At 33.3% G+C, this 23,698-nt stretch overlaps 1 protein-coding gene across 2 annotated transcripts in view; it reads right to left on the bottom strand.

Moving 5' to 3' along the window:
• The window catches only part of PCDH15 (protocadherin related 15), a 775,879-nt gene that overhangs the window by 443,720 nt on the left and 308,461 nt on the right, over positions 1 to 23,698 (bottom strand). For both annotated transcript variants that reach the window (XM_036026943.1, XM_036026942.1), the window contains exons 5-6: positions 17,047 to 17,207; positions 6,621 to 6,776 (exon numbers count right to left, since the gene is read on the bottom strand). In XM_036026943.1, coding sequence (XP_035882836.1) covers positions 6,621 to 6,776; positions 17,047 to 17,207 — 317 coding nt within the window. The remainder of the gene's footprint in view (positions 1 to 6,620; positions 6,777 to 17,046; positions 17,208 to 23,698) is intronic.

Here is a 23,698-nt window from a genome sequence, read left to right as displayed (position 1 = left end):
TTTTTTTTAATTGGTCAATCTTAGTTTAGGTTAACTGACTCATGATTCACAAATTTTTATCTTTATCATGGACTTTTCAAGATCTAATGATATTCCATGCTGAATTGTCACAACTGAACAATCTCATGGATACTGAAATCACCAAAATCTCCTCTGACTGCAAATCTTCTCCAAAGTACTCATCTCTAATATATTCTCTTAGCAGGATCCATTGCTATGGTCTAAGTCAGAGTTCATCTAAACGAGTTATAGAGTTCTACATCATTTGTCCTTTTTACCTTCTACAGTCTTCCAGTCATCCTTTCCCACGAAATTGTCCACCTAAATATCTTTCCTATATAACCCCTTATCTATTGTCATTAGCTCATAATTTCTTTTTATCTTGCATCTCTACTTTCAGCTAACCTTTTCTAAGAATTCTTTATCAAACTGTGGGAATGAGGCCAGAAAATGGCAAATTTGAATGCGGTTTTATTGCTTTAAGGTGAATATTCATTGGTCCCTTATTGCTGAAAACTCCTCTTTATAACCAATGGTGTCTTTCGGGATTTGGGCTCTGCCTTGTTCTTCAGTTCCAATCTCTTTACATTGTCCTGTTTTATTTTAAGGTTGCTATACAGAATTCATTATAATTTATTTAGTGGCAGTTCAGGAAAGTAAGTCCTGCTAAGTTAAACAAAAACTAAGTGAAACTAGACACTGTTTATAAAATAAATTCAAAATATCATTAAGAAACAACAATGTGTATATATGTATGTATGTATATATTTATGGATTCTTGCCAATTTTTGTACAGAGATGGTATATATATTAAACTACATATTTCTTATGAGTCTAAGGTCACAATATAACTATTACTGTAATTCAGTAGTACCAAACTTTATTTAATACACTTTTTATTTATAGAATCTTATTCAATTTCTATTTTTATAAGACAAAAATAGTTGAATACTGGCAAACTTGGGGGGTTCAATCTTTTAATTACTTTTAACTGTATTTTGCCAGCCTTCTGAGTTGATTGCGTGTACATGCATACATACACACATATACACACTTATGCATATACATACATATACTACATACGCATACATATATATGTATTTATAAGTCAGTGTATGCACATGTGCTCATGTGTATAGAATGAACTCAATTAGAAACTTGGAAAATCATAGTTCAAAATTTTATATATATATATATATGGATGTATGTATCTATAACTGTATCAAGTCTGACACATATAAGTATATATATATATATATATATATATATATATATATACTACAGCTAGTTGAAATCTTCTTAACATCTCAGGTAGAGTGATAATAGGGGTGACCAAACTTTTCTGAGAAAAGAGCCATGTTGTAAATATTTCCAGCTTTGTGGGCCATATTCACACTGTTGTAACTAGTCACCACTGATAATATAGCAAATCAACAATACATGATGAATGGACATGGCTATGTTGCAATAAAATTTTTTTCTTGGTAGACATTAAAATTTCATGGGCCAATACAGAAATATACAGGCCAACTTTGACTTGTGGACCACAGTTCAACTAAAAATATAAACTTCAAAAGGCTGTGGTACCATTATTTAACACTGACTAAGAGTAAAAAGTAGATCTTTTGAACCTAACTAAAGACTTAAATTTCAACAAAATATTTTATATAAAAACTGCATCCTCAGGAAACTGAATATCCTATTGGTGAAATATTGTTGCATTATGAAAGTTTCAGGAATCATAAAATATTTAAAATATCACCATAGTAGTAGAACTCTAATTCAATCACTGCTGCATGGGACAATTTTATTTTACATGTAACTTTACATATTTTTAAAAGTGACACCTGAAACAAAGATGTTATCATTTAAAAATATGTTTAAGTAAGATGTATACCCCTAAATTATTTATTGAAAAAGAATAATAGAAAGTGGAAAGTGTTCATTATAATTGTTTAGGCATATTGTTTAAGAAATCATAAAATAAAAATATAAATATAAATATATTCATATGTGAATATAATAGTAAATCACTGAAATAAATATTGTAAGAACATAAAAGAATACATTTTATTATAATTAAAAAAAAACTGCATATATGAGGTCTATCCAGAAAAAATCCAGCATTGTTAATATGATGAGAATGGTTTGTGCAACATCAATGTAACTTGGCAACCAAGGAGAGTAGACTGGAATGTGCATGTGTGAACAATGATGACTTCATTGTACTAGTCAGTGGGGGCCTTAGACACTGTTGAGTGAGCATGTGTACTGTGTGGTTGTGGCATTCAAAATGATTGAGTTGAGCAACAGATTTGCATCAAATTTTGCATTAAGCTTGAACATTCCTCTGCAGAAACTCTTCAGATGATTCAGAAGGCTATAGTTATGGGCAATTGATGACTGGCAGCTTCATCATAATGAGCCCACTCACACATCATGTCTCCTGCAGTTGTTTGCCAAAACAGCAAATCACCCAGGTGACATAGCCTCCCTACAGCCCAGATTTGGCACCCTGCTACTCCTGGCTTTTCCCAAAACTAAACTTGCCTTTGAAAGTGAAGAGATTTCAGACTTTCAATGAAATTCAGAAAAATATAATGGGGCAGCTGATGACTATTGGGAGAAAAAACTGTGTGAGGTACCAAAGTGCCAACTTTGAAGGGGTGAGGCATCACTGTCCTATTTACAATGTTTCTATTTTTTATATTACATGGCTGGATACCTTCTGGACAGACCTCGTACTTCTGTTATTAATATATGAGCTTAACTAAATAACCTAAGTGAATAAACAAAATGAAACTATAATGAACCATAATTAATCTAAGAATATTGACTAGTGAAATATGAAAAAGGCAAATTTTCTAGAAAACATAGGCACCATATAAGCTGTTATTTTCCTTCTGAAACTCAAACACAGTTGCTCTCAATTGAGTAAAAAGAAAATATCACACTGATAAAGCACACCCTACATAATAAAATGAAATTGTATAGTACTGCAAATCTACTAAAAAATTATAAAACATATTGCAGTGAACACATTTTCAAAAATTTAAAGCAAAAAGGCTACATAATACAGACTTAAAATAACTTAAAATTTAAAGGCTTTCCTTTGCAATTTGTCTTTCTTTTCATCTCTCTCTCCCATTCTCCTCCCCCTTTGCCCTCTTTCTTTCTGAGAGATTGTAAGCTATCTACCCACCAAGAGAAATAAATGCAAGAATTAGCCCTGGCTAGTATAGCTCACTGGATTGAGTGCAGACTGCAAACCATATCATCACTGGTTCAATTCCCAATCAGAGCACATGCCTTGGTTGAGTGAGAGCCAGGTTCCCATTTAGGGCTACGTGAGAGGCAACCATACATTGATGTTTCTCTGCCTCTATTTCTCCCTCCCTTTCCCTCTCTCTAAAAATAAATACATAAAATCTTTAAAAAAAGAAGCTGACATTTAATGCATTCATAAAAATGTTCAGTGTGATTATATTATGATATAATACTATAAGTATAAACCCTGATATTTATTTTTAAATAAGTTACAGGAAAATAGTTGTAATGTAGCATAATAAGATGTCTATTATTAAGTAGTAAAGGGGTGACTGAACTGAGAACTTGTGCTTTATTCCCAACTCTGTGACTCATTTAATGTGTAACACAGTCAATCCATTCTGTTGTTCCAGGCCTGAGTATTCTCCTAGTGAATAAGGAGAGTGACTAATCAGGGTTTTGATTTTGAAAACTTCTTTTATACATCTGTGATAATGACTTTATACCTTTTTTTAGACTTTAGTGAAGTACAAAATATTTTGACACCAACAATCTATTAAACTCTGAGTGATTTAAAAAAAAAACATTTAGATTGCTCTTCATTAAATTCATTACTCATCCTAAAATGAGACACAGCATAGAAAAATCTTGCTATTTTGCACAGAAGGTAAAATCTATTTCATTTTTTAAAAATTTTACAGGCAGGATGCAGTTACAAGAGACACAGGCAGCATTGTAGTTGGAGTACATGTATATACACATATACACACATATATGTATATATGTTCAATTTATTTCCCAATGGATAGATATATATGCATATAAACATATAAATATATAACCTCCATTCTAGCCAATGAAACTAAGAGAAGTACACTGTGGAAGAATCTTTCAAATCAACAAATTTTAAGAAAAAATAGCTGAATTTGTTTTTTCTTTTCTGATTATGTCTTAAGGTTTAAACAAGCTTTTGATTTTTTAAGAAAATAGATATGAAAGTATGAGCAAAATCAAAGGGGGAAAATGGGACAACTGTAATTGAACAATAAAAAATGAATTAAAATAAATTAATTTAAAGATTAAAAATCAAAGGAGAAAATAATATTATTAAACCATAGAAGATAAGACCACGGTACAAGTGGAATAAGATTGTCTTAGTTGGCTACAGGGAAGTGCGTTGAGAGAAAAAGACACATGGACAGCTTTGTAAAAAGACCTGATCCAGCCCTGGCTGGCAGACCTCAGTGGATTGAGCTCGGGCTACAAACCAAAGTGTTGCTGGTTGGATTCCCATTCTGGGTTGTGGGTCAGGTCCCAGTGGAGGCCATATGAGAGGCAACCACACATTGATCTTACTTTTTCTCTATCTCCCTCCCTTCCCCTCTCTAAAAATAAATAAATAAAATCTTCTAAGAAAGTCCTGGTCCTCTCCAAATAATATTTAAGATAAAATGTTTGATTTTTCTACAAATTTTATCACTATAATTGACATTTACCGAGAGACTGCAGGAGTTTAGAGTTTGGAGAAACTGAGTATTAATGAATGTGAATAGTTAGGGACAACTTTAGAAATAGAAAATGAGAAATAGGTCTTGAGATAAATTTTAAAACATGAATAAAATTTGGAGACTTGAAAAGTAGGGAGGATCTCATCCTAAGTAAAATGAACAGTGTGAGCAAAGTCCAATAGGTGGATTGATTTGTGAGATGAAGAAATTATTCTGAAAGAAGTGAAGTTTTATCAAAGAGGATTTAAATGTAAGAATACTTTGACAAAAGTTCAGATTATGGTAGGCCTTGAAAGTCAGCCAACAGATATAGATGGCCTTTTTTCCTGACAATACTTTGAAATTACAGTTTTTGAATAGGAGAGTGGCATGATTAAAACAGTATTTAAAAAGGTTATGTTTTAGCAAGGTGTTGAAAAGATTAGGTGGGGTGAGTGGAAGTAGTTAAATCACATTGGATACTTTGAAATTCAAATTGAGCATTATAAATTTCTTTACAAAAATTAAAGATATGTATCCAGGAATTGTTAAATATAATATAAGAATAGATTTTCCAGTTAGACCTATTGCCTAACATAACTCTCCTGACTATCAGTTTATGCCCTAAGGAAGTGAATAAACAAAGCAAAATTTCATTGAAATAATATACTTCAGATGCTAAAATAATTAATCATGTAACTTGATTAATTATATTAATTAACATCTCTCTATTTGAGTAGAAACCTGTTAAATAAAGATAGCTCAGAAAGGTTAAGCACTGACTCCCCAGTAACAGGTCCTGTTAAACTTAAAAGAAGAGTTTATGGGTTTTTTAAAAGGTACTACAAACTGTAAATTCTCAGGGACTTCCAGTCAAGATGGTGGCATAGGTAAACACAACCACATCAAAATTACAAACTATAAAGTCTCAGATTATGATATATACCATTTCTTAAATTTTTTTATGAATAGAAGAATGTTGAGATAAATAAGATGCATTTTAATAATTTCAAGAAGCTTATAGAGGTTAAAGAGTCAATGCTGCATTTAATACCCAAACTGTACTGATTTCCTCCTTTAAAGTAGGTACATATTATTAAGGTTAAAAAAAATCATCTGGAACATAAAGAACTGCTAAAATGTAGGGTTTTTTGTTAAAGTATATAAAATAGGTGATATTAGAGGGACTTCAGAAATATTTTCTAACTTAATGGAATAAGGAAATAATGATAATAGAGTAATGGCTATTTTTAAGAAAATATAAAAGGAGTACTTCACTCATGGATTTGGCTCAAAATAAAAAAAGCAAATAAACTAATAAAAGCATGTTCTAATAAAAGCAATTATATTATGTTCAAAATATTTTTATAATTTGATCAACATTTTCTTATAAGAATTTAGTTGTGATTTATAATAAAATATTTTGAATTTGCCAAACCTTGATCTTAAAATTCAGGAAATAACCTTTAATTAATAGAATTTTAAATATATATTGTCTTACAGGGTTTACTTGCTGCTACTACTTCAGTGATATGAAAATAAATTAATGCATCATCTATCATCTTACCATGAGAATAAATATCTCCTATGGAGCCTCAGTAAGCAAGCATGTGTAATCAGGGATAAAATTGTCCAAGATGATTATGAATATTAAAATTTTGATCATTATTATAAATAAATCAATTCTTCTATAACAAAGTATATTCCTAAAATTATGTCCAAAGTCATCCAGACCCTGTTTCTTCTAACAAATTATTCTTTCAAATGTTTCCTTGATATTTGTAAATAATTTTAAAACATATATATATATATATTATACAGTTAGCCATATGTATAAAAAAACACAGAGAGCACACAGAAACTGACCTCATTCACTGTGGCGTAGTAGCTTTCATGCTTGAATTCAGGTGAGTTGTCATTCCTGTCTCTGACCACTATTCGAACTTCGTGGAAGATAACAGTGCCCACTTTTTTGTTGACACACTGGACTTTCACCACGATGGAGTGTATATTATTTGGTGGCTGCAATGCAGAAATTGAATCTTTAAAAAAAAATTTTTGAAATTGAAGCTTCTTATTACTGTCAAAGGACTTACTTAATAAAATGTTCTATGCTTGTTCATTTTTACATAATAATAATCTACAAAAATTGATCCATTTCACACAAGTTTAAGGACAAGAAAAGACAATTACAATTATTCAATTTTGTGTCTCAAAACATAAGGTATTAAGTAGCATTCTGTTCACAATTAAAGGACTGGTGATAAATACGTGACAAAATTAATGCTGAGATTTGATGGGATAAAACAAATTTTGTCCTTCCAAAAGTTAAAAAAGCAATAATATGAAGTTCTAATTTATAAAAACAATGTGTTAATCACAAAATCCTTGGAGAAGGATTGTATAACATTTTTGTCCATTTATATTTTTGCTAAAGTATCATATGCTAATATCTGATAAAATTAAAATGCAAAACAAAAGAGAATCCATTCACAATTCAACCACACATAATCATTCTATGCATTTAAATGTTTATTTTACTGATTCCCCCCTCTCCAAATATACATTTATCATACATGCACAGTGAATATCATCCCATATCTGTAAATGTAGTTTTACTGTAACACTTTGTGATTTAATCATACTCACTCTACTTTAAATCTATAAGTATTATTTGTCTAAAAACTTATGATTGAGATTTTTTATGTTGTCAGTCTTTATCACTATAAACTACACTTCAATAAATACTATATACATAAATATGTGCTAAATTGTCTAATTATTTTTTATGGTAAATTTGATGAAGGGGAAAAGTATCTTCAAAGCAGAACCCATTTACTCAGATTCTATGGCTTAAGACTTACAGAATTAGGTTGCATACCTGCAACTCCTTGACTCCAGAGTCAAAGTATTTAATACTAACAAATGTATGTTTGTGATTTTAAAAATTTGTTTCAAGCTTATAAAATTTTTCCTCTAAGTATATCATTTTATCAACATGGCCTGTTCTTACCACCCCGTCTAAAATACCATATCTATGGCTAGAAATCTCTTTTCTAATTCTCCTTTCACTACTTATTTTTCTGCATTGCATTTTTCATCCACCACTGGCATATTACATATTTTATGTATTTGTTTTAATTTTTCTCCCTTCACTAGACTGAAAGCTTCACTAAACCCAAGGCATTGCTTTGATCATGGCTGAATCTCCTATCCAGGAGTTAGCATTGTGCCTAGGACAGATGACTGTGCATACTTGAGCCTGCTTGGCTTCCAGACTTAGTTCCATAGCCCACTAACTCTATTATCTAGAGGCAAAATCTCTCTGTGCTTAGTGTTCTCATCTTAATAAATGGAGATAAGAATAAACATTGTATAATAGAATCATTATAAGTATTTCATGACATAACTTTATGCTAGATATATATTAACACATAATGTATGTAAATTATATTTTCAATTTATAACAAGGTAAATATCCGAAAAAGTGAAAAACATGAACCCTATAATACACATACTTATAATATTGGATTTTAAATAAATTATTAAATATTTGGATTAAAATCAATTTAAAAATAGATGAATGATTTTTGGAAGCTAGGATATGTTCATTAAAAATGTCACATGTCACATTTCTAAATAAGGATGTTGTAAAAACTATATCTAAACTGAAGCAAACATGTTTAATCTGATGATTATACAACCAATAAAGCAAAAGTTAGTCAAATTCATTTGTCCTTGGCTAAATAATTGTACTTAGAAAATATAAATGAAAGCATCATTAACATATCAAGGAGGTGAAGTGCCATATAACTGTGTTCTAATATCTATCCCATTCCATTTTTAATTGCTGACATAAATGAAGGCATCAAAGTCATGTGTATAAAAATCTGTGAATGTCACAAAGCTCAGAAGTATGTAAAGTATATTTTAATGGTAAAAGTCAAGGTTCAAATCATTTTAATATGTCAGAGTAACTTATAAAAATACATATAGTGCCCTGGCTGGCGTGGCTCAGTGAATTGAGTGGCAGTCTGCAAACCAAAAGGTTGCCAGTTCAATTCCTACTCAGAGCACATGCCTGGGTTGTGGACCAGGTCCCAAGTTGGCGGTGCTTGAGAGGCAGCCACATATTGATGTTTCTCTCCCTCCTTTCCCTTCTCTCCAAATATAAATAAATAAAATCTTTAAAAAACAAATAAGTATAGTTAATATGCTATATTTTAAAAATAGATTTAAGTATATATTTGAAAAATATTTAATTACCAAAATATATTAAATGGTACATACATTAATGTAAAATATAATTCTGGATTATATGAATGAAAGATGACTTCATATGCCAACACAGAAATGGGAAAAAATAATACAAACTTTATATTCATTAATAATAATAGATGCAGAGATAGGTGGATTATAATGAGCATCATATTCTGAGTGAATAAGATGTGAAATCTCAATACCTTCAAATACGTGATAAAATTTGAGGATGTTTAAGCTAAAAAACATAATATTCACTAAACATCTGGCTGGTTGTTATGAAATGTTCTGGTGAGATTTTAGTTTATTCATTGTAGTTCCAGGAAGTGAAATAAGAACAATGAACAAAAGTATTACAAAGTATTATGTTTTCAATATAAATAGAGGTTTTCTATTAATCCACAATAGTACAGAATAGAACGGACTATCCTACAACAAGGCAAGCCCCATCACTAAAAATGTACAAGCTTGAGGAAAAAAAGATTATTTATTAAGACTAGTACTTAGATTTCTAGAAATGATTTTATTAGATGACCTCTATCTTTACTACCAATTTTAGAGTGTTTGCTTTAATGACGATTTAAGAAAAGTACTGCATATTTCAATAGTAAAGTAAAAAACAATAAATACCTGTACTATTAGCCATTGGCATACCTTCTAAAAGACAATCAATTGAATCATGTCCTTCTAAGGTTATTTGTTTTCTAAATATTGCAAGAGAGACCTATAAAACCATTTTATCTCCACCTCTAATTCTATGCTGAGTGGAAGCACTAGGATGGAAAGGTCACCATCTTTGCAAGTAGACTATCAAACGCACGATGCACTGAGGCCACTTAGTCCTGCTAAGTGCCTATAAATTAGAAATATCCAGGTCATCTAGAACTCTTGCCACTCTCAACTTTAGCTCTCTATGCAACTGTTAGCAGTATGGATAGAACTTAGCTTGCAATAAATTCCAGCCATAATGGATCATGTTGAAGGCAAGAATTCCCTGTAGCTAATATATAACACACATTGTAATTTCACTTTGGAATAGATTCTACTCTGCTGTTTAAGAAGGTCATAAATATATCAAGTGCAGTTCTACTAAATCGATTAGTGAGAGTTCAGGGAGTCCAACATGCTTAGGAATGTCTTAGGGAAATTTAGTTTATCTTTCATAACTGGTGGAAAAAATAAGCCAGAGCAACTTTATTTTCTCTAATTTTCTCAAGTTTTTTTCATTTATTAAACAAAGAAAAAAGTGTGTATAAATTTGGAGATAATTATTTAAAATAACCAAAATTTGTATATTCCTACACATGCAAACTATTCTCCCAATTTAAAAATAAATGTTTTTTTAAATTTTTTTAAAGATTTTTATTTATTTATTTTTAGAGAGGGAAGGGAGGGAGAAAGAGAGAGAGAAACATCAATGTGCAGTTGCTGGGGGCCGTGGGTGCAACCTAAGCGTGTGCCCTGACTGGGAATCAAACCTGGGATGCTTTGGTTCGCATCCCACGCTCAATCCACTGAGCTACACCAGCCAGGTTAAAAATAAATGTTTAACATAATACTTTAATGCATATTTGCATATTTCCATGTATGTGTATATGTGTGTATAGATTTTAATCTACATAGATAAAATTCAGGAATAATATGTTTCAACAGTTGATATGGGTTATCCTTAAAAAGTAGAGTTGGGTAGAAAGTAAGAGAATAAAATTTTCCAACAAATATATATGAATTTTATAATTTGAAGAATAGACAAAAATAGAAAATTACATTAGGAGTTTTTCGGAAATCAATTAGGATTCAACATACTAAGCTAAATTTTTATAGTGAATTAATTGATACTATGGCATTGATTATAACACACAATTTCAATCTAAGGGGAATATTTAGTGGGAAAATTTTTTAGCAAACCTCTATAAGAATTGTTTTTTTTTTTTTATAAAGCAAAGGCAAAACTTATTCAATCCTCAGAGGAATAAAATATTTTTGCCAAGATTTTTATGTTCTGCACTAACCACCTTCACAAAACAAAACAAAATAAACGAAAACAAAACAAAACTTCATCATTTCACAAATAAACTGGAAGACTTTGAAAGTAAATAAAACATAGTGTGCTTTAGAAATGATTTTTAAATAATGAAACAAATTTAAAGGAAATGGCTCATCAGAATTTTGAGTGTCCTTCACAAATTAATCTTTTACAGTGAATGGTGGACTTACAGAAGTTGCCTAAAGAAGAAAAGCATGGATTTGGAAATATAATTAAGTATATATCATATTTATTTTTTTATTTTTTTATGATTTTATATATTTATTTTTAGAGAGGGAAGGGAGGGAGAAAGAGAGAGAGAGAGAGAAACATCAATGTGCAGTTGCTGGGGGCTGTGGCCTGCAACCCAGGCATGTGCCTTGACTGGGAATCGAACCTGCAATGCTTTGGTTCGTGGCCCGAGATCAATCCACTGAGCTACTCCAGCCAGGGCTAGTATATATAATATTTAGATATATCTGTAGATTTCTTTCAGAATAAGTAAGGACATTCTATTTATTTAACTATATTTATTATACACATAATTCCATTTGGATTTAGATTTATATTCATATAGTTCTTGTACACTAAGTCAGTCTTATAAAACTAATATGAGATAAAAATATATTATTATAACACAAACCAAAAAAAAAAGAGTTTTGCAGGTATGGGAGTTTAGAGAAAACAATTACATACTAGTGTTACCTTTAGGAAATCTTTAATGTAGAGAGTAGCATTTAAGGTATGTCTTGGTAGTAAATAACATTCAACTGATAACAGTGAATAAAGATAATTTTAAAGCATAGGTTCAAAAGCACATCAGAAAAGGCATAATAAGAAAAAAAAATGACGCTATTTAGGCAACAACCCAGTTTAGTTTTTCTAGATTAGAGTCTATATGTTTCTAAATTAAAGAAATGAGATAGAAAGTTGCAGCTGGTATCTAGGAAACCTGAAGAGCCAGATAAACCAGTTTGCAATAAAATGTCCTCTACTGACAAGGTCCGGACTCTGTTGTGGGGCACTAAACCTAGATTAGGTTGGGACATGAAATGTGGTAAAAAGAGCTACTAGGAGTTTGTCCAAAAGTACAAGTGAGAACTAGGAGGGCTTGTACTGGAGTCATGCTGACAATGCAAATGAAAGATACCCTGTGCAGACACAACTATGAAGCTTAGTTGAATAGATACAGGCCTGGGCATAGAGGTCGAAACTTTTGTGAAGCAACCAACAAAAATTCTGAAAGATGGGATGCTAAGATACTTGGAATTGCCATGAAAATAATTTTTCTCTCTTCCAAGTTTTTAGAAGTTTGCCCAGAGTTTTGAAGTAAGTATAATGAGACTGTGCCAGAATTATATCTTTCTTTCTATTATTATTTTAATTATTGATGTTATCACAGACATTATTATCCCATGCCTAACAGAACTTAGAGAATATTGGTCAAGTAAGACAATGTTTTAACATTTCAAAAATCTTATGTGATGATCCTTCATTACTGAGACTTAATTTTCATGTCAGATGGCATTTTTTGGTTGTTTTATCATCATAACTCTCTCTCTCTCTCTCTCTCTCTTTTGAAGAAATTTCATGTAACTTTAGTGAACACTAATAAAAAAAGGAATAAACATTAATAACAATCAGGGCAAGACCTATAGACTAAGTTTGAAAACTTTCAACAGCTCAAATATATACAATATCATACAAAAGTTTTCTAATTAAATACAAATATTTTGAGCTTAGGAATTTACCTGTTTATATTTCCCCCAGAGTTTTCATAAAAATTATGAGTTTACAAGCTTGTATTTTAATAATTAATCTTAAAATATTTGTAATTTACTTAATTTTTTCCTTTAGCTCTATGCAGCCATAAGTGCCCAGATATTTCCATTAAGAGAAAGTTTATGGCCTTGATGAACCACATGTAGAAAACATGGTTTGGAATGCCATCCCTGGAAAATACACTCCCCTTACCGGCTGCTGCACGGGCAGGTATAATTGAACATGGACCTATCACATGACCTCACTCCCACCTCCTTAGCTATAATTGATTAAAGCCCGTGAGTTTTTAGATGCAGCCTTTCACTAATTAGATAATAAAACAAAACAAAACAAAATAGTGAGTATAGTCAGTCTGCATTGCACTGAAAGCTTATAAAGAGCCACAGTGGACTGCATATTAATACGAGCTAAAGTCAAGTGCAAACCAAAAAAAACAGGAAAGCAAAATTATGTGTATAAAGGAATCTACTCTGCAGGGACAAAAATGCAGCATATGCACAGAGAAAGGCAGGGGTTAGAGACTATATGATCTAAGGCTACGTAGTTTTTCTCTGTCCTAGGTAAATTTTCACTTGGCCAAAATAAAATTATTTTTCATGTTTATGATACTGATATTTTAAATAATCCCTACCCATTGATTTGTTTTCTTTTTTGATATATTTACCACCAAATTTATACCATTTTACAATTAATTGAAATTCAATTTGATGAGATTTAGACTAAAAGCAGTGATTTTTACTATACACTTTGATTCTATACATTTTTCTAGCAGCAATGGTCTTACTACGCATAAAATAGATGGGCGTGGGATTAAGAATTTTCAGGACAAGAACCTTTATATGCTGATTTAAAAGAAAAAAAGCACTGTGGCAGCAGTAAGATAAATTCAAAACAATTTTTTAAAAAAGGTAATCTAGGACATGTGAACTGCACTGAAGAGGTTAAATTAAGATTTGATTTTTGAAATTCATATAAATATTACTTCTGTTATGGAAAATAACAAGTATCTAAAATCTAAAGATATCATTAAGTCTATTGCAAGTTACTCCAGTGAGATGTGACAAAAATTCATACGTGGTAAATGATTATTCTTTCTCTTACTTCTGTTTAGAATTACTAATTTTGAGATACAAGATTCTCTAACAATTTGAGACTTAAGAAGAAGAAGTAGAAGAAGAGGAAGATTATCTACCCAAGGCAAGATCTATAACTTGAGCTTTGTAACCTAGGTAGTTAGTAAAACTCTTGAAAATGATTGCAAATAAATTTTTCCTGAGGAATGAGTATATAGATTTTATCAGAATCCTAAGTGCTCCACCTCCCAAAGATGAAAACACTGACAAAGCCATAAGTCAAAAACTGTATTTCAGCCAATTATCATTCTTTTCTTGATTCTTAGAAACTTAATTCTGGTGAAATACATTTTGATGATCAATGTATTCCCAATATAGAGATTTAGTAGTTTCTAACAAGAGGTTGTCTTTTCCCCCATTTATGGTTACTCTTTAATTTGATGGCCTCTATTACCATCTAGCAGCTCTGAATTTCACTCTTCTTATTCTTCTTACAATTCATACTTCTCCTATATTCCTTTTTCTACACTACACCTATACTTCTATTTCTTCCACATTATCCTTTGCTTTATTTTTTACACTTACACTTGTAACTTCTTGCTTAAATTTAATTCACACCTTTATCCAAGGAGAACTCCCTAATATTAAAAAACAAGCTTTTGGCAACCTGACTTTTTGTTAATTAGCTGTGTGGACTTCATTTATAGTTTCTAGATGAAACTTTCTGCATATAAACCAAATGTACTATAACAGTGAACCAATAAAATATGTAACGATAACAACAACAATAGGAATGAAAACAAAATACAAAAAAATGTGAAAGCTAAAAAGTTTCTACTCATACAAAGGTTCAAGTCCTGTGTCTTTCATTTAATTTAATTATGTAAATCTCACCAGCAAGTGGGATTACTTGTGCAAGATGGTAATGATAAATCTTTGGTATGACATTAACTATACAGGCTTATATTCATATTACTATGGCTTAGAGCATCTTCTATTCAATGTCTTAGTATTATTTCAATGAGTTTGTTTGCTAAATGGTAAATACATTCCTAGTATGTAAGCATGTGGAGTTTTATTAATTTACAAATTTTCCTTTGTAATATTGATGTTATTTTTAATATTCTTTAGATGACCTAGTCTCCACCATCTTTAGCTAATTTCAGTTGGGTGTTCACTGACGACACTCTAATTAGCAAAGTATCTTCACAGATTTAACTTGACCATAGAATAGAAACTTTATTTCATTATTAGGTTAAAGAACCAGCCTGGATTTTTCTTTAAATGATACCTGTGCATATTTTTGCAATTATTACTTTCATGTCAAATCATGTTTAAGTGTATTCCTATGACACTGTTTCAGTTTAGCCAATGTCCAATAAATAATGACCATATTTAAAATTTAAAAAATAATACCAAGAAAACAGATACTTATCTTGAAAAGTAAATACAATTTTGGTAAGTAATTAAAATTTAAACAGTATTATATACTGAATATATGGACGATCATTTATTTATACTAAAGAATATCCTTTCTCTCTACTTTTAATTCAAGCCTAAAATTTGTGTTTTAAATACAAGGAAATAGGCTCCAAAAAGTAATTTTTTAGTGAACCAGTAAATTATCATAATCATCTATAAGGTGACTTTTAAAAAGGATACAAAATGTAAAATTACAGTGGTCTCAAATTGATAAACATCCTATAGTTCTTCTAACATGCTATAAAATGCATGAGACTTGGACATGGGTGTACCTAAATAGGGCCAATAAAGGATGTCTGTGAGTAAGGTGGCAGGGGCAGGGGATGGGGGGATTTAACAGTTTGCTAGCTTGTATCATTGTCCAGATTATTTTTATGAAAATTAAGATTTATTATAAGATAAATTAAGACAAGAAATTTTTTAAATAGCAGCTGTCTTTATTCCATTTTAGACCTTAGGCACCCAGCCAAAATGATAAACTATGGTATATAAGGAATGTTGCTGTGATAAAAGACATAGTGAGTAGCAGGCAGTGGTGGGAATGGGGACAGCATTAAAATTTACTTATTTTCCTTATATTGAGCCCAACAGCCCCATTCCTATCCTCCATTGCTACTCAAGTTTCGTATTTGCCACCACTGTTCAGAGAGCTAAATTGTTGGTCTCCCCAAGTATGCAAAGGCAGCACACTCTGGTGGGAGGGTCCTATGTACTGCCCATCACAACACAAAGCCTCTTAAAGACTCTGAATTTTAGATGTAAAATATGGTAGGCATCATCTAATCTATGCCATATTGGAAAATTGATCATAAATCATGCACGAGGTGTTGAGATGACTCCGGTTCACTACATTGAATATCTGACATTTGAATTTTATAAACTGGAAATTTGGGAGTAGACATGTTTAGATGTACTCCTTGAGCTTTCCCAAGGTCCTGTACAATTACTAACAGTTATTAAAACCCCCACTACTCACATATTCTATTACAGATTCTATTACACAAGACTGAATTGCAAATAAATGAGAATAAAGTTAAATTAAAATAAATATACTCAAGTTTGTAACCTTTTTCAGAAATGAGACATTCAATGACTTTGGTAATTTAGCTGTTCTTAACTAAATACTGAGGCCATGCTCCCTTAGAATGGCTGGACTGGAGCAGCTGGATGGGGACATTGTCAGGAAATGGGTGTGCAACTTTCACCTTCTGTAGTTTTCTTGCAGTTGTAATAGCACATCACCACAAACTGGCCTCTCAACCAATGCTTAGTATGCTTGCAAAAGCGACCGTCCATTTATTCCTACCGAACTCTCTGTCCTCAAGTCAGCGACTAGTTGCATGTTTAAACCTCACAATAGATTATCTCTGTGCTTATCCCACTTTTCCAAGGTTACTGATCCTTTATTCTGATCACTCTATTCTCTCCCAGTTCTGAAACCTGATGAGCTTCCAGGATTATAGAAGGAGGATTCAATGGTTCTCTCAGATACACATGGTCCCTTCCTTTCTTATTCTTCTTTCAAAAAGTTTAAAAAATGTTTTTGTCGAGGAGCATAAAAAATAAAGTCAAATTACACAAAGGAAATTTGATATCATATCAACAAACACAAACATGTACAGATAATTAAAGTAAAATAAAGTTCTAACACAAAGAAAAATTCACTAACATCTCTATCCAGAACTCTGCCCGTACTGTTCAGGAGAAGCATTTGCTTAACAGGATCCAACAGCACCCAGTAATCCACGTTGTCCTTTAAAGAGAGTTCTATGGTGGGGTTTGGTCCTCCAGCGGTCCCTTTGATCAGCATGTTATCCACCAGAATGGTACCTGGAAACCAGAGAAAGTTATTTGAAAATGTACCCTGCTTGTATTCATTCTTTTTACTATTTTATTTTATTTTCATCATGTATCCAGAATTTTTTAATTAAGAAAAACTATGTTTAGCACTTAATGTACAATATTTTATTTAATCTTCACATGGCCCTGAGAAATAGATAATTATTTAACTTGTTTACACTATTACAGATATCCCACATTTTTAAACAAAAGTAATATGCTGGCTAACTTGCAAATCTATTTTAAAGCACAAATTATTCAAGTTTATATTTGGCATGATACAGAAAAATGTCCTGTTTCAAAAAGGCACATATTTTTATTGTGCTATTTATAAAGGATATTTTGGGGAGATGAAAGCAGGAGGCAGAGATTCAAATACTTGGTGAATTTCATCATCTACTTCTTGTTTGCCTTTAACAACATGAATCTGTTCCCTCCCTGTACATCACTTCTCACACGTATTATCACTGAATTTTATCCTGATCAAAAGAAAATGTCTGTAATAACAGAAGTGGGTACTTCTGATAAGAAAAGAGATATCCCAAAAATAAGAGAAAAGAAGAGATAAAGAAGTAGCAGTCTCCCTTGGTGAGAACCACTCCTTTTTTTTTGTTATCTTGGGGCAAATCCATAAAACATAAATCTTAATGTGACAGATAAAACTAACATTCAGGCACACAATAGAAGCCATTCTTCTTTAAGACATGTCTGAGGTACTTGAGTAGAGCAACACAGTATTCCAAAGCAACATTTTGATCCTTGCTTTCTTATAATTTTCTCAGTGAGCTGAACTGATGAATAAGAGCTCTACTTTTTCCTCACCTGTTAAAGATCCCATGCATTTTATAAGTTTCACACAAGCAGCACTGATGCAATTCAGATTTCATTTCCCCCCATACAGCAATGGTCTCTTTTGCTAAACAAAATGCAACATAGCTTAGGGCAATAGTTTTCAGTCGATCCATTTTGCTAAACTTATGGCATATAAAGGAAATGTGGTTATGCAAATAAAATGTATGCTCCTAGAGACATTAGGGTAAATGGCGTATATCTAGAGAACCCATTGCCTGGGATAGCATACAAGAATATATAGCCAATCCATAAATTTAAATCTAGCCTGAAAAATAGTCATGCAAAATGTATCTGCTGTGTTTTCTTTGAAAATCAGCCTAAATGTTATATCATTGCATAATTACAAATAAAACTGTGGTACTTTGGAAGATTTTGCTCAGCAAATATATTGTACTAATAATCTATAATATTTTTCTATCATATTTTATAATGAGCTTTATCTGCCTAGGGAATGTTGAATGAACCATTGCTCTTTTGTAATAATAAATACTATTTTAAACATACCTACTCTCAGGTACACATATTTTTTTCTAAATGGCAGATTATCTTTTCTAATTTTTCACATACTAGCACACATACATACAAGTAAATACTAAATAAAAACTTACTCTTCCTTTTTTTCTGAAATGGCAAACAAATAACTTACAGATAATTCATCTAAAAGTATAGAGGAGACAATGATGGCTTGTTTTGATTTACAAATACATTTAAGGCCCCAGTACACATCTGTTTACAAATATTTCATACAACTAAACTTTGAAAAATATTTGGCCTGTATTTCAATATCTAATTAACTAAGTGTCTTTTTTTCTGATTAAAAAACAAAGAAATGTATAACAGGTAAGTCAACTAACATTAACATTTATAACTTGAGTCAATAATATATAATACCAATAACAGCAGGTTTCTCTACTGCATGCATACACACCACACAGACACACAGAGGGAAGGGGTGATGAACTCTCCTTCATAATGCAGATGAATTAAAACCAGAGAAGTCTGTAGCAGTTATTTTAAATTTAATTTTCATTGTATTTTGTCCATTACCATTTTGTCCCCTTATACTCCCTCCCCCAGCAATCACTACACTGTTGTCCATGTCCATGAGTTCTTTTTCCTTTTTGCTTGATCCCTCCATCCCCTAACCTCCCCCCAACAAGCTGTCACCCTGCTCTCCATCTATGAGTCTGTCCCCATTTTCCTTGTTAGTTCAGTTTGTTCATTAGATTCCACATATGAGTGAAATCATATGGTATTTTTCTTTCTCTGGCTGGCTTATTTCATTTTGCATAATGTTCTCCAGGTCCATCCATGGACGTAAATGGTAAAATTTTCTTCTTTTTTATGGTCAAGTACTATTCCATTGTGTAAATGTCTCATAGTTGAGTACATCCACTCATCTACTGATGGACAATTGGGCTGCTTCCATATATTGGTGGTTATAAATAATGCTGCAATGAACATAAGGGTGCTTATGTTCTTTTGAATTAGTGTTTTGGGTTCCTTCAGATATATTCCCAGGGGTGGGACCACTGGGTCAAAGAGCAGATCCATTTTTAATTTTTTGAAGATTCTCCATATTGGTTTCCACAGTGGCTGCACCAATCTGCATTTCCCCCAACAGTGCAAAAATGTTGCCCTTCCTTTTAAGCACTGTTAAATCATTGAAACTGAAACATTGTATGTGGGCTTGTGTTTTATTTCAGGATTTTTTTTTCCTTTTTAAATATATATTTTATTGATTATGCTATTACAGTTGTCCCATTTCCCCCCTTCTCTCCCCTCCACCCTGTACCCCCCTCCCACCCACATTTCCCCCTTTAGTTCATGTCCATGTGTCATACTTATGAGTTCTTTAGTTTCTACATTTCCCATACTATTCTTGCCCTCCCCCTATCTATTTTCAACCTACATTCTATGCTACTTATTCTCTATACCTTTTCCCCCTCTCTCCTCCTCCCACCCCCCTGCTGCTAACCCTCCATGTACCCTCCATTTCTGTGGTTCTGTTCCTGTTCTAATTGTTTACTTAGTTTCTTTTGGTTTTGCTTTAGGTGTGGTTGTTGATATTTGTGAGTTTTCTGTCCTTTTACTATACATGTCTTTTCTTTATCTTCTTTTCTTAGATAAGTCCCTTTAGCATTTCATAAAATAAGGGCTTGGTGATGATGAACTCCTTGAACTTGACCTTATCTGAGAAGCACTTTATCTGCCCTTCCATTCTAAATGAGAGCTTTGCTGGATAGAGCAATCTGGGATGTAGGTCCTTGTCTTTCATGACTTGGAATATTTCTTTCCAGCCCCTTCTTGCCTGTAAGGTCTCTTTGGAGAAATCAGCTGACAGTCTGATGGGAACTCCTTTGTAGGTTACCGTCCCCTTACGTCTTGCTGCTTCTAGGATGCTCTCCTTCGTTTTTACCTTGGCTAATGTAATTATGATGTGCCTTGGTGTGTTTCTTCTTGGATCCAACTTCTTTGGGGCTCTCTGAGCTTCCTGGATTTCCTGGAAGACTGTTCCCTTTGCCAGATTGGGGAAGTTCTCCTTTATTATTTGTTCAAATACGTGCTCAATCTGTTGCTTTTCCCCTTCCGATTCTGGTACCCCTATAATTCAGATATTGGAACGTTTAAAGGTGTCTTGGATGCTCTTAATCTTTTCCTCAATTTTTTGAATTCTTATTTCATCATGCTTTCCTGCTTGGTTGATTCTATCTTCCTTCTGGTCCACTGTATTTTTTTGAGACTCATATTCCTTCCTTTCACTATTGGCTCTCCTCCGCGTGTCTTCCTGCATCTGTTTTATGGTAATCTGCATTCTTTCATCTAAATTTCGTCCAAAATCAACCAGTTCCGTGAGCTTTCTGATCACCAGTGTTTTGAACTGTGCATCTGATAGACTGGCTAATTCTTGGTTGCTCAAAAGGATGAGTCCTGGGGGACTGATCTGCTCTGTTGAAAACATTTCCCCCCCCCCCCCCCCCCCGTCTCTCCTTTTTTTTTTCCCGGTCTGGTGGCTCTTGTTACGGTGGGGGGCAGAGCCTTAGGTGCTCACCGGGGCTGGGCACCCCAGTCGCTAGATTGTGACGTAATATGTGGGGGTGGGGCATGAGCGGGAGCGGGGCGGGAGAAAACAATGGCGGTAGTTCCGTTCCCCTGGACTCAGACCCTTGTCTGGGCTTCTGGGCCGCGAGTTCTGTCCTGGTCCACAATCGCTACCCCTCTGGGTCTGCCAGCTGCAGCTTGCATACTCAGTGATTGCCGCTGCCTTCTTGCGCGCTGGATGGCTTTTGCGCTGATTTTGTGCCAAACCTTCCCCCGACATCCGCGCGCCGCCGACCCGAGCCAGCCCCGCGCCTGCCCGGCTGGTCTTCTCCTACCAGTCTGGATGAACGCGTCTACTTCAACTTCTTGGCTGCCCGACTTCCATTCAGATAAATCCTCTGTCGGCTCTGAGTGTTATTCTGACTGTAAATTATTGTTGTAAATTATTGGTTTTCTAATCTTGGTTGTACGAGGAGGTACGGTGCATCCACCTATTCCTCCATCTTGCCGGAAGTCCCTTATTTCAGGATTTTTTTTAGTTTCATAGAGACAATCTAAATATTTTTTGTTATTCCTCTTGCTTCACCCCATTTTCTTCAATGATTGAAACTCAACTATAAGTGTTTCTAGCACTAGTGTGTTGAAAAAGGAAGAGCTTTGCTTTGCTTTCAGAAAAATACTCCACTTACATTGCCAAAAATCTCTCAAGATTTTCGTATGCCATGTCACTCTATACCAAAACTTTAGGTAAGAGAGGGAAGAGAGAAGAGCTAAGGGAGACATGATTCTGGGGGCAATCAGCATAGCAAAGAAAACCATCAAAAAAATGAAAAGGAATCCACTGAGTGGGAGAACATTATTCACTGATGATACATTTTATAAGGGGTTAATCTCCAAAATATATTAAGAACTATACAACTCAACACCAGGGAAAAAATAATCCCACTAAAAAATGGGCAAAGAACCTGAATAGGACACACAGATGAGGAATAAGCCATATGAAAAACTGTTCACCATCATTAATCATCATACACATGCAAATTAAAACTCACAATGACATAACACCTCACACCTGTCAGAATGGCAACACAATCAATAAATCAACAAACAAGTGCTGACGAGGATGTGGAGAAATAGAACTGTCTTTTGGCCCAATGATCCCACTTCTGAGAACATATTCTAAGAATCCTGAAATAGCAATTTGAAAGAATATAGGCACTCCTATGTTCACAGCAGAATTGTCTGTAATAGCCACGATCTGGAAACAAACCAAATACCCATGAGTAGGTGAGAGGACACAAAAGCTATGGTACATTTGTACAATGGAATACAATGTGGCCATAAAAAAGAAAGAGATCTTACCTTTGTGACATCATGGATAAACATGCAGATTATTATCCCAAGTGAAATAAGCCAGTCAGAGAAACACAAATACCATATGCTCTTACTTATATGTGGAAGCTAATGAACAAAATAAACTGACCAAAAAAAATAGAAACAGAGGCATGGATACATGGAACAGACTGACAGCTGTCAGGGGGTGCAGGACTAGATGAAAGAAGATAAAGGGAATAGCCAAAGAATGTATATGTAAAACTCACAGAGATAGGGAGAACAGGGGCTGGAAGGACTAGGGTAAAGAAGAGGGGTAGGGACATCTGCAATAGTGTTAACAATAAAAACAAAGAAAAAAATGAACATAGCTGTTCACTAAGACTTGTTTGTACAACCCTGTCTTCCATTCTCCTCTCAGCACAATAGATGAGACCACACTGAGGTTAACTTTAAGCCATGTGGCCTTCCCTCTGTTCCACCATAGCAGTGGGGACTGTAACTTTCCACAGGTCAAAGAATTTCCAGATCTAGGCAGCTGATGTTCTAAGACAATGCTGGTAAGTAGCCTCCCAGCAAATATCTGGGCAGATTGGGAGAACGTGGTCCCCTTGCCTTCTCTCTACTTTGCAAACCTCCCTTTTGTCCAATAAAAACTTTCATTTAACCTCTTCCATGTGATATTTAATATCCATTCCCATCCCCGATTTCATTTTTAAATGTAAAAACACTGATATGTTAAAATAAAAGGATAGGATACACTAGGCAGCAATAATAAGGAAGTCAGATGTTTCTATTGTTATCAGAGAGTATACCAGAGCTAGGATTATTACTAGAGGTAAAGAGACATATTGCATGGAAAAAGGGAGATCAATTAATCAACAGGTGTTAACTCTGAAGAGACTTGTCTTTTAGAATAGGTGGTACTCAAGATGAAGTTCTCCTTACATAAAGATTTCCTTCCTTCATAATAAATGGCTACAATCAGGGTAAAGAAATTAAACTGATTTTGATATTCATATCATAGATGTTAAGAGAGCTGGCCCTGAAATAAACAGACTTAGGATTTGACCCTGGATCCACCATATACCACCCATGTGTAATGGGTAGATTACATGACCCTACTCACCTTCAATTATGACAAAATTTGTACCACAGTAGAGGCAGTGTTTCTACCATAACATCATTTGTATGCATCTGAAAAAATTGTGTTCTTATATCCAGAGCAAAAGCAAACAAAAATACACAATAAGCAT

Source organism: Phyllostomus discolor, chromosome 5 (assembly GCF_004126475.2).
Source record: "Phyllostomus discolor isolate MPI-MPIP mPhyDis1 chromosome 5, mPhyDis1.pri.v3, whole genome shotgun sequence".
Classification (NCBI taxonomy): Eukaryota; Metazoa; Chordata; class Mammalia; order Chiroptera; family Phyllostomidae; genus Phyllostomus; species Phyllostomus discolor.
This window is presented reverse-complemented; position numbering and strand designations above follow the sequence as displayed.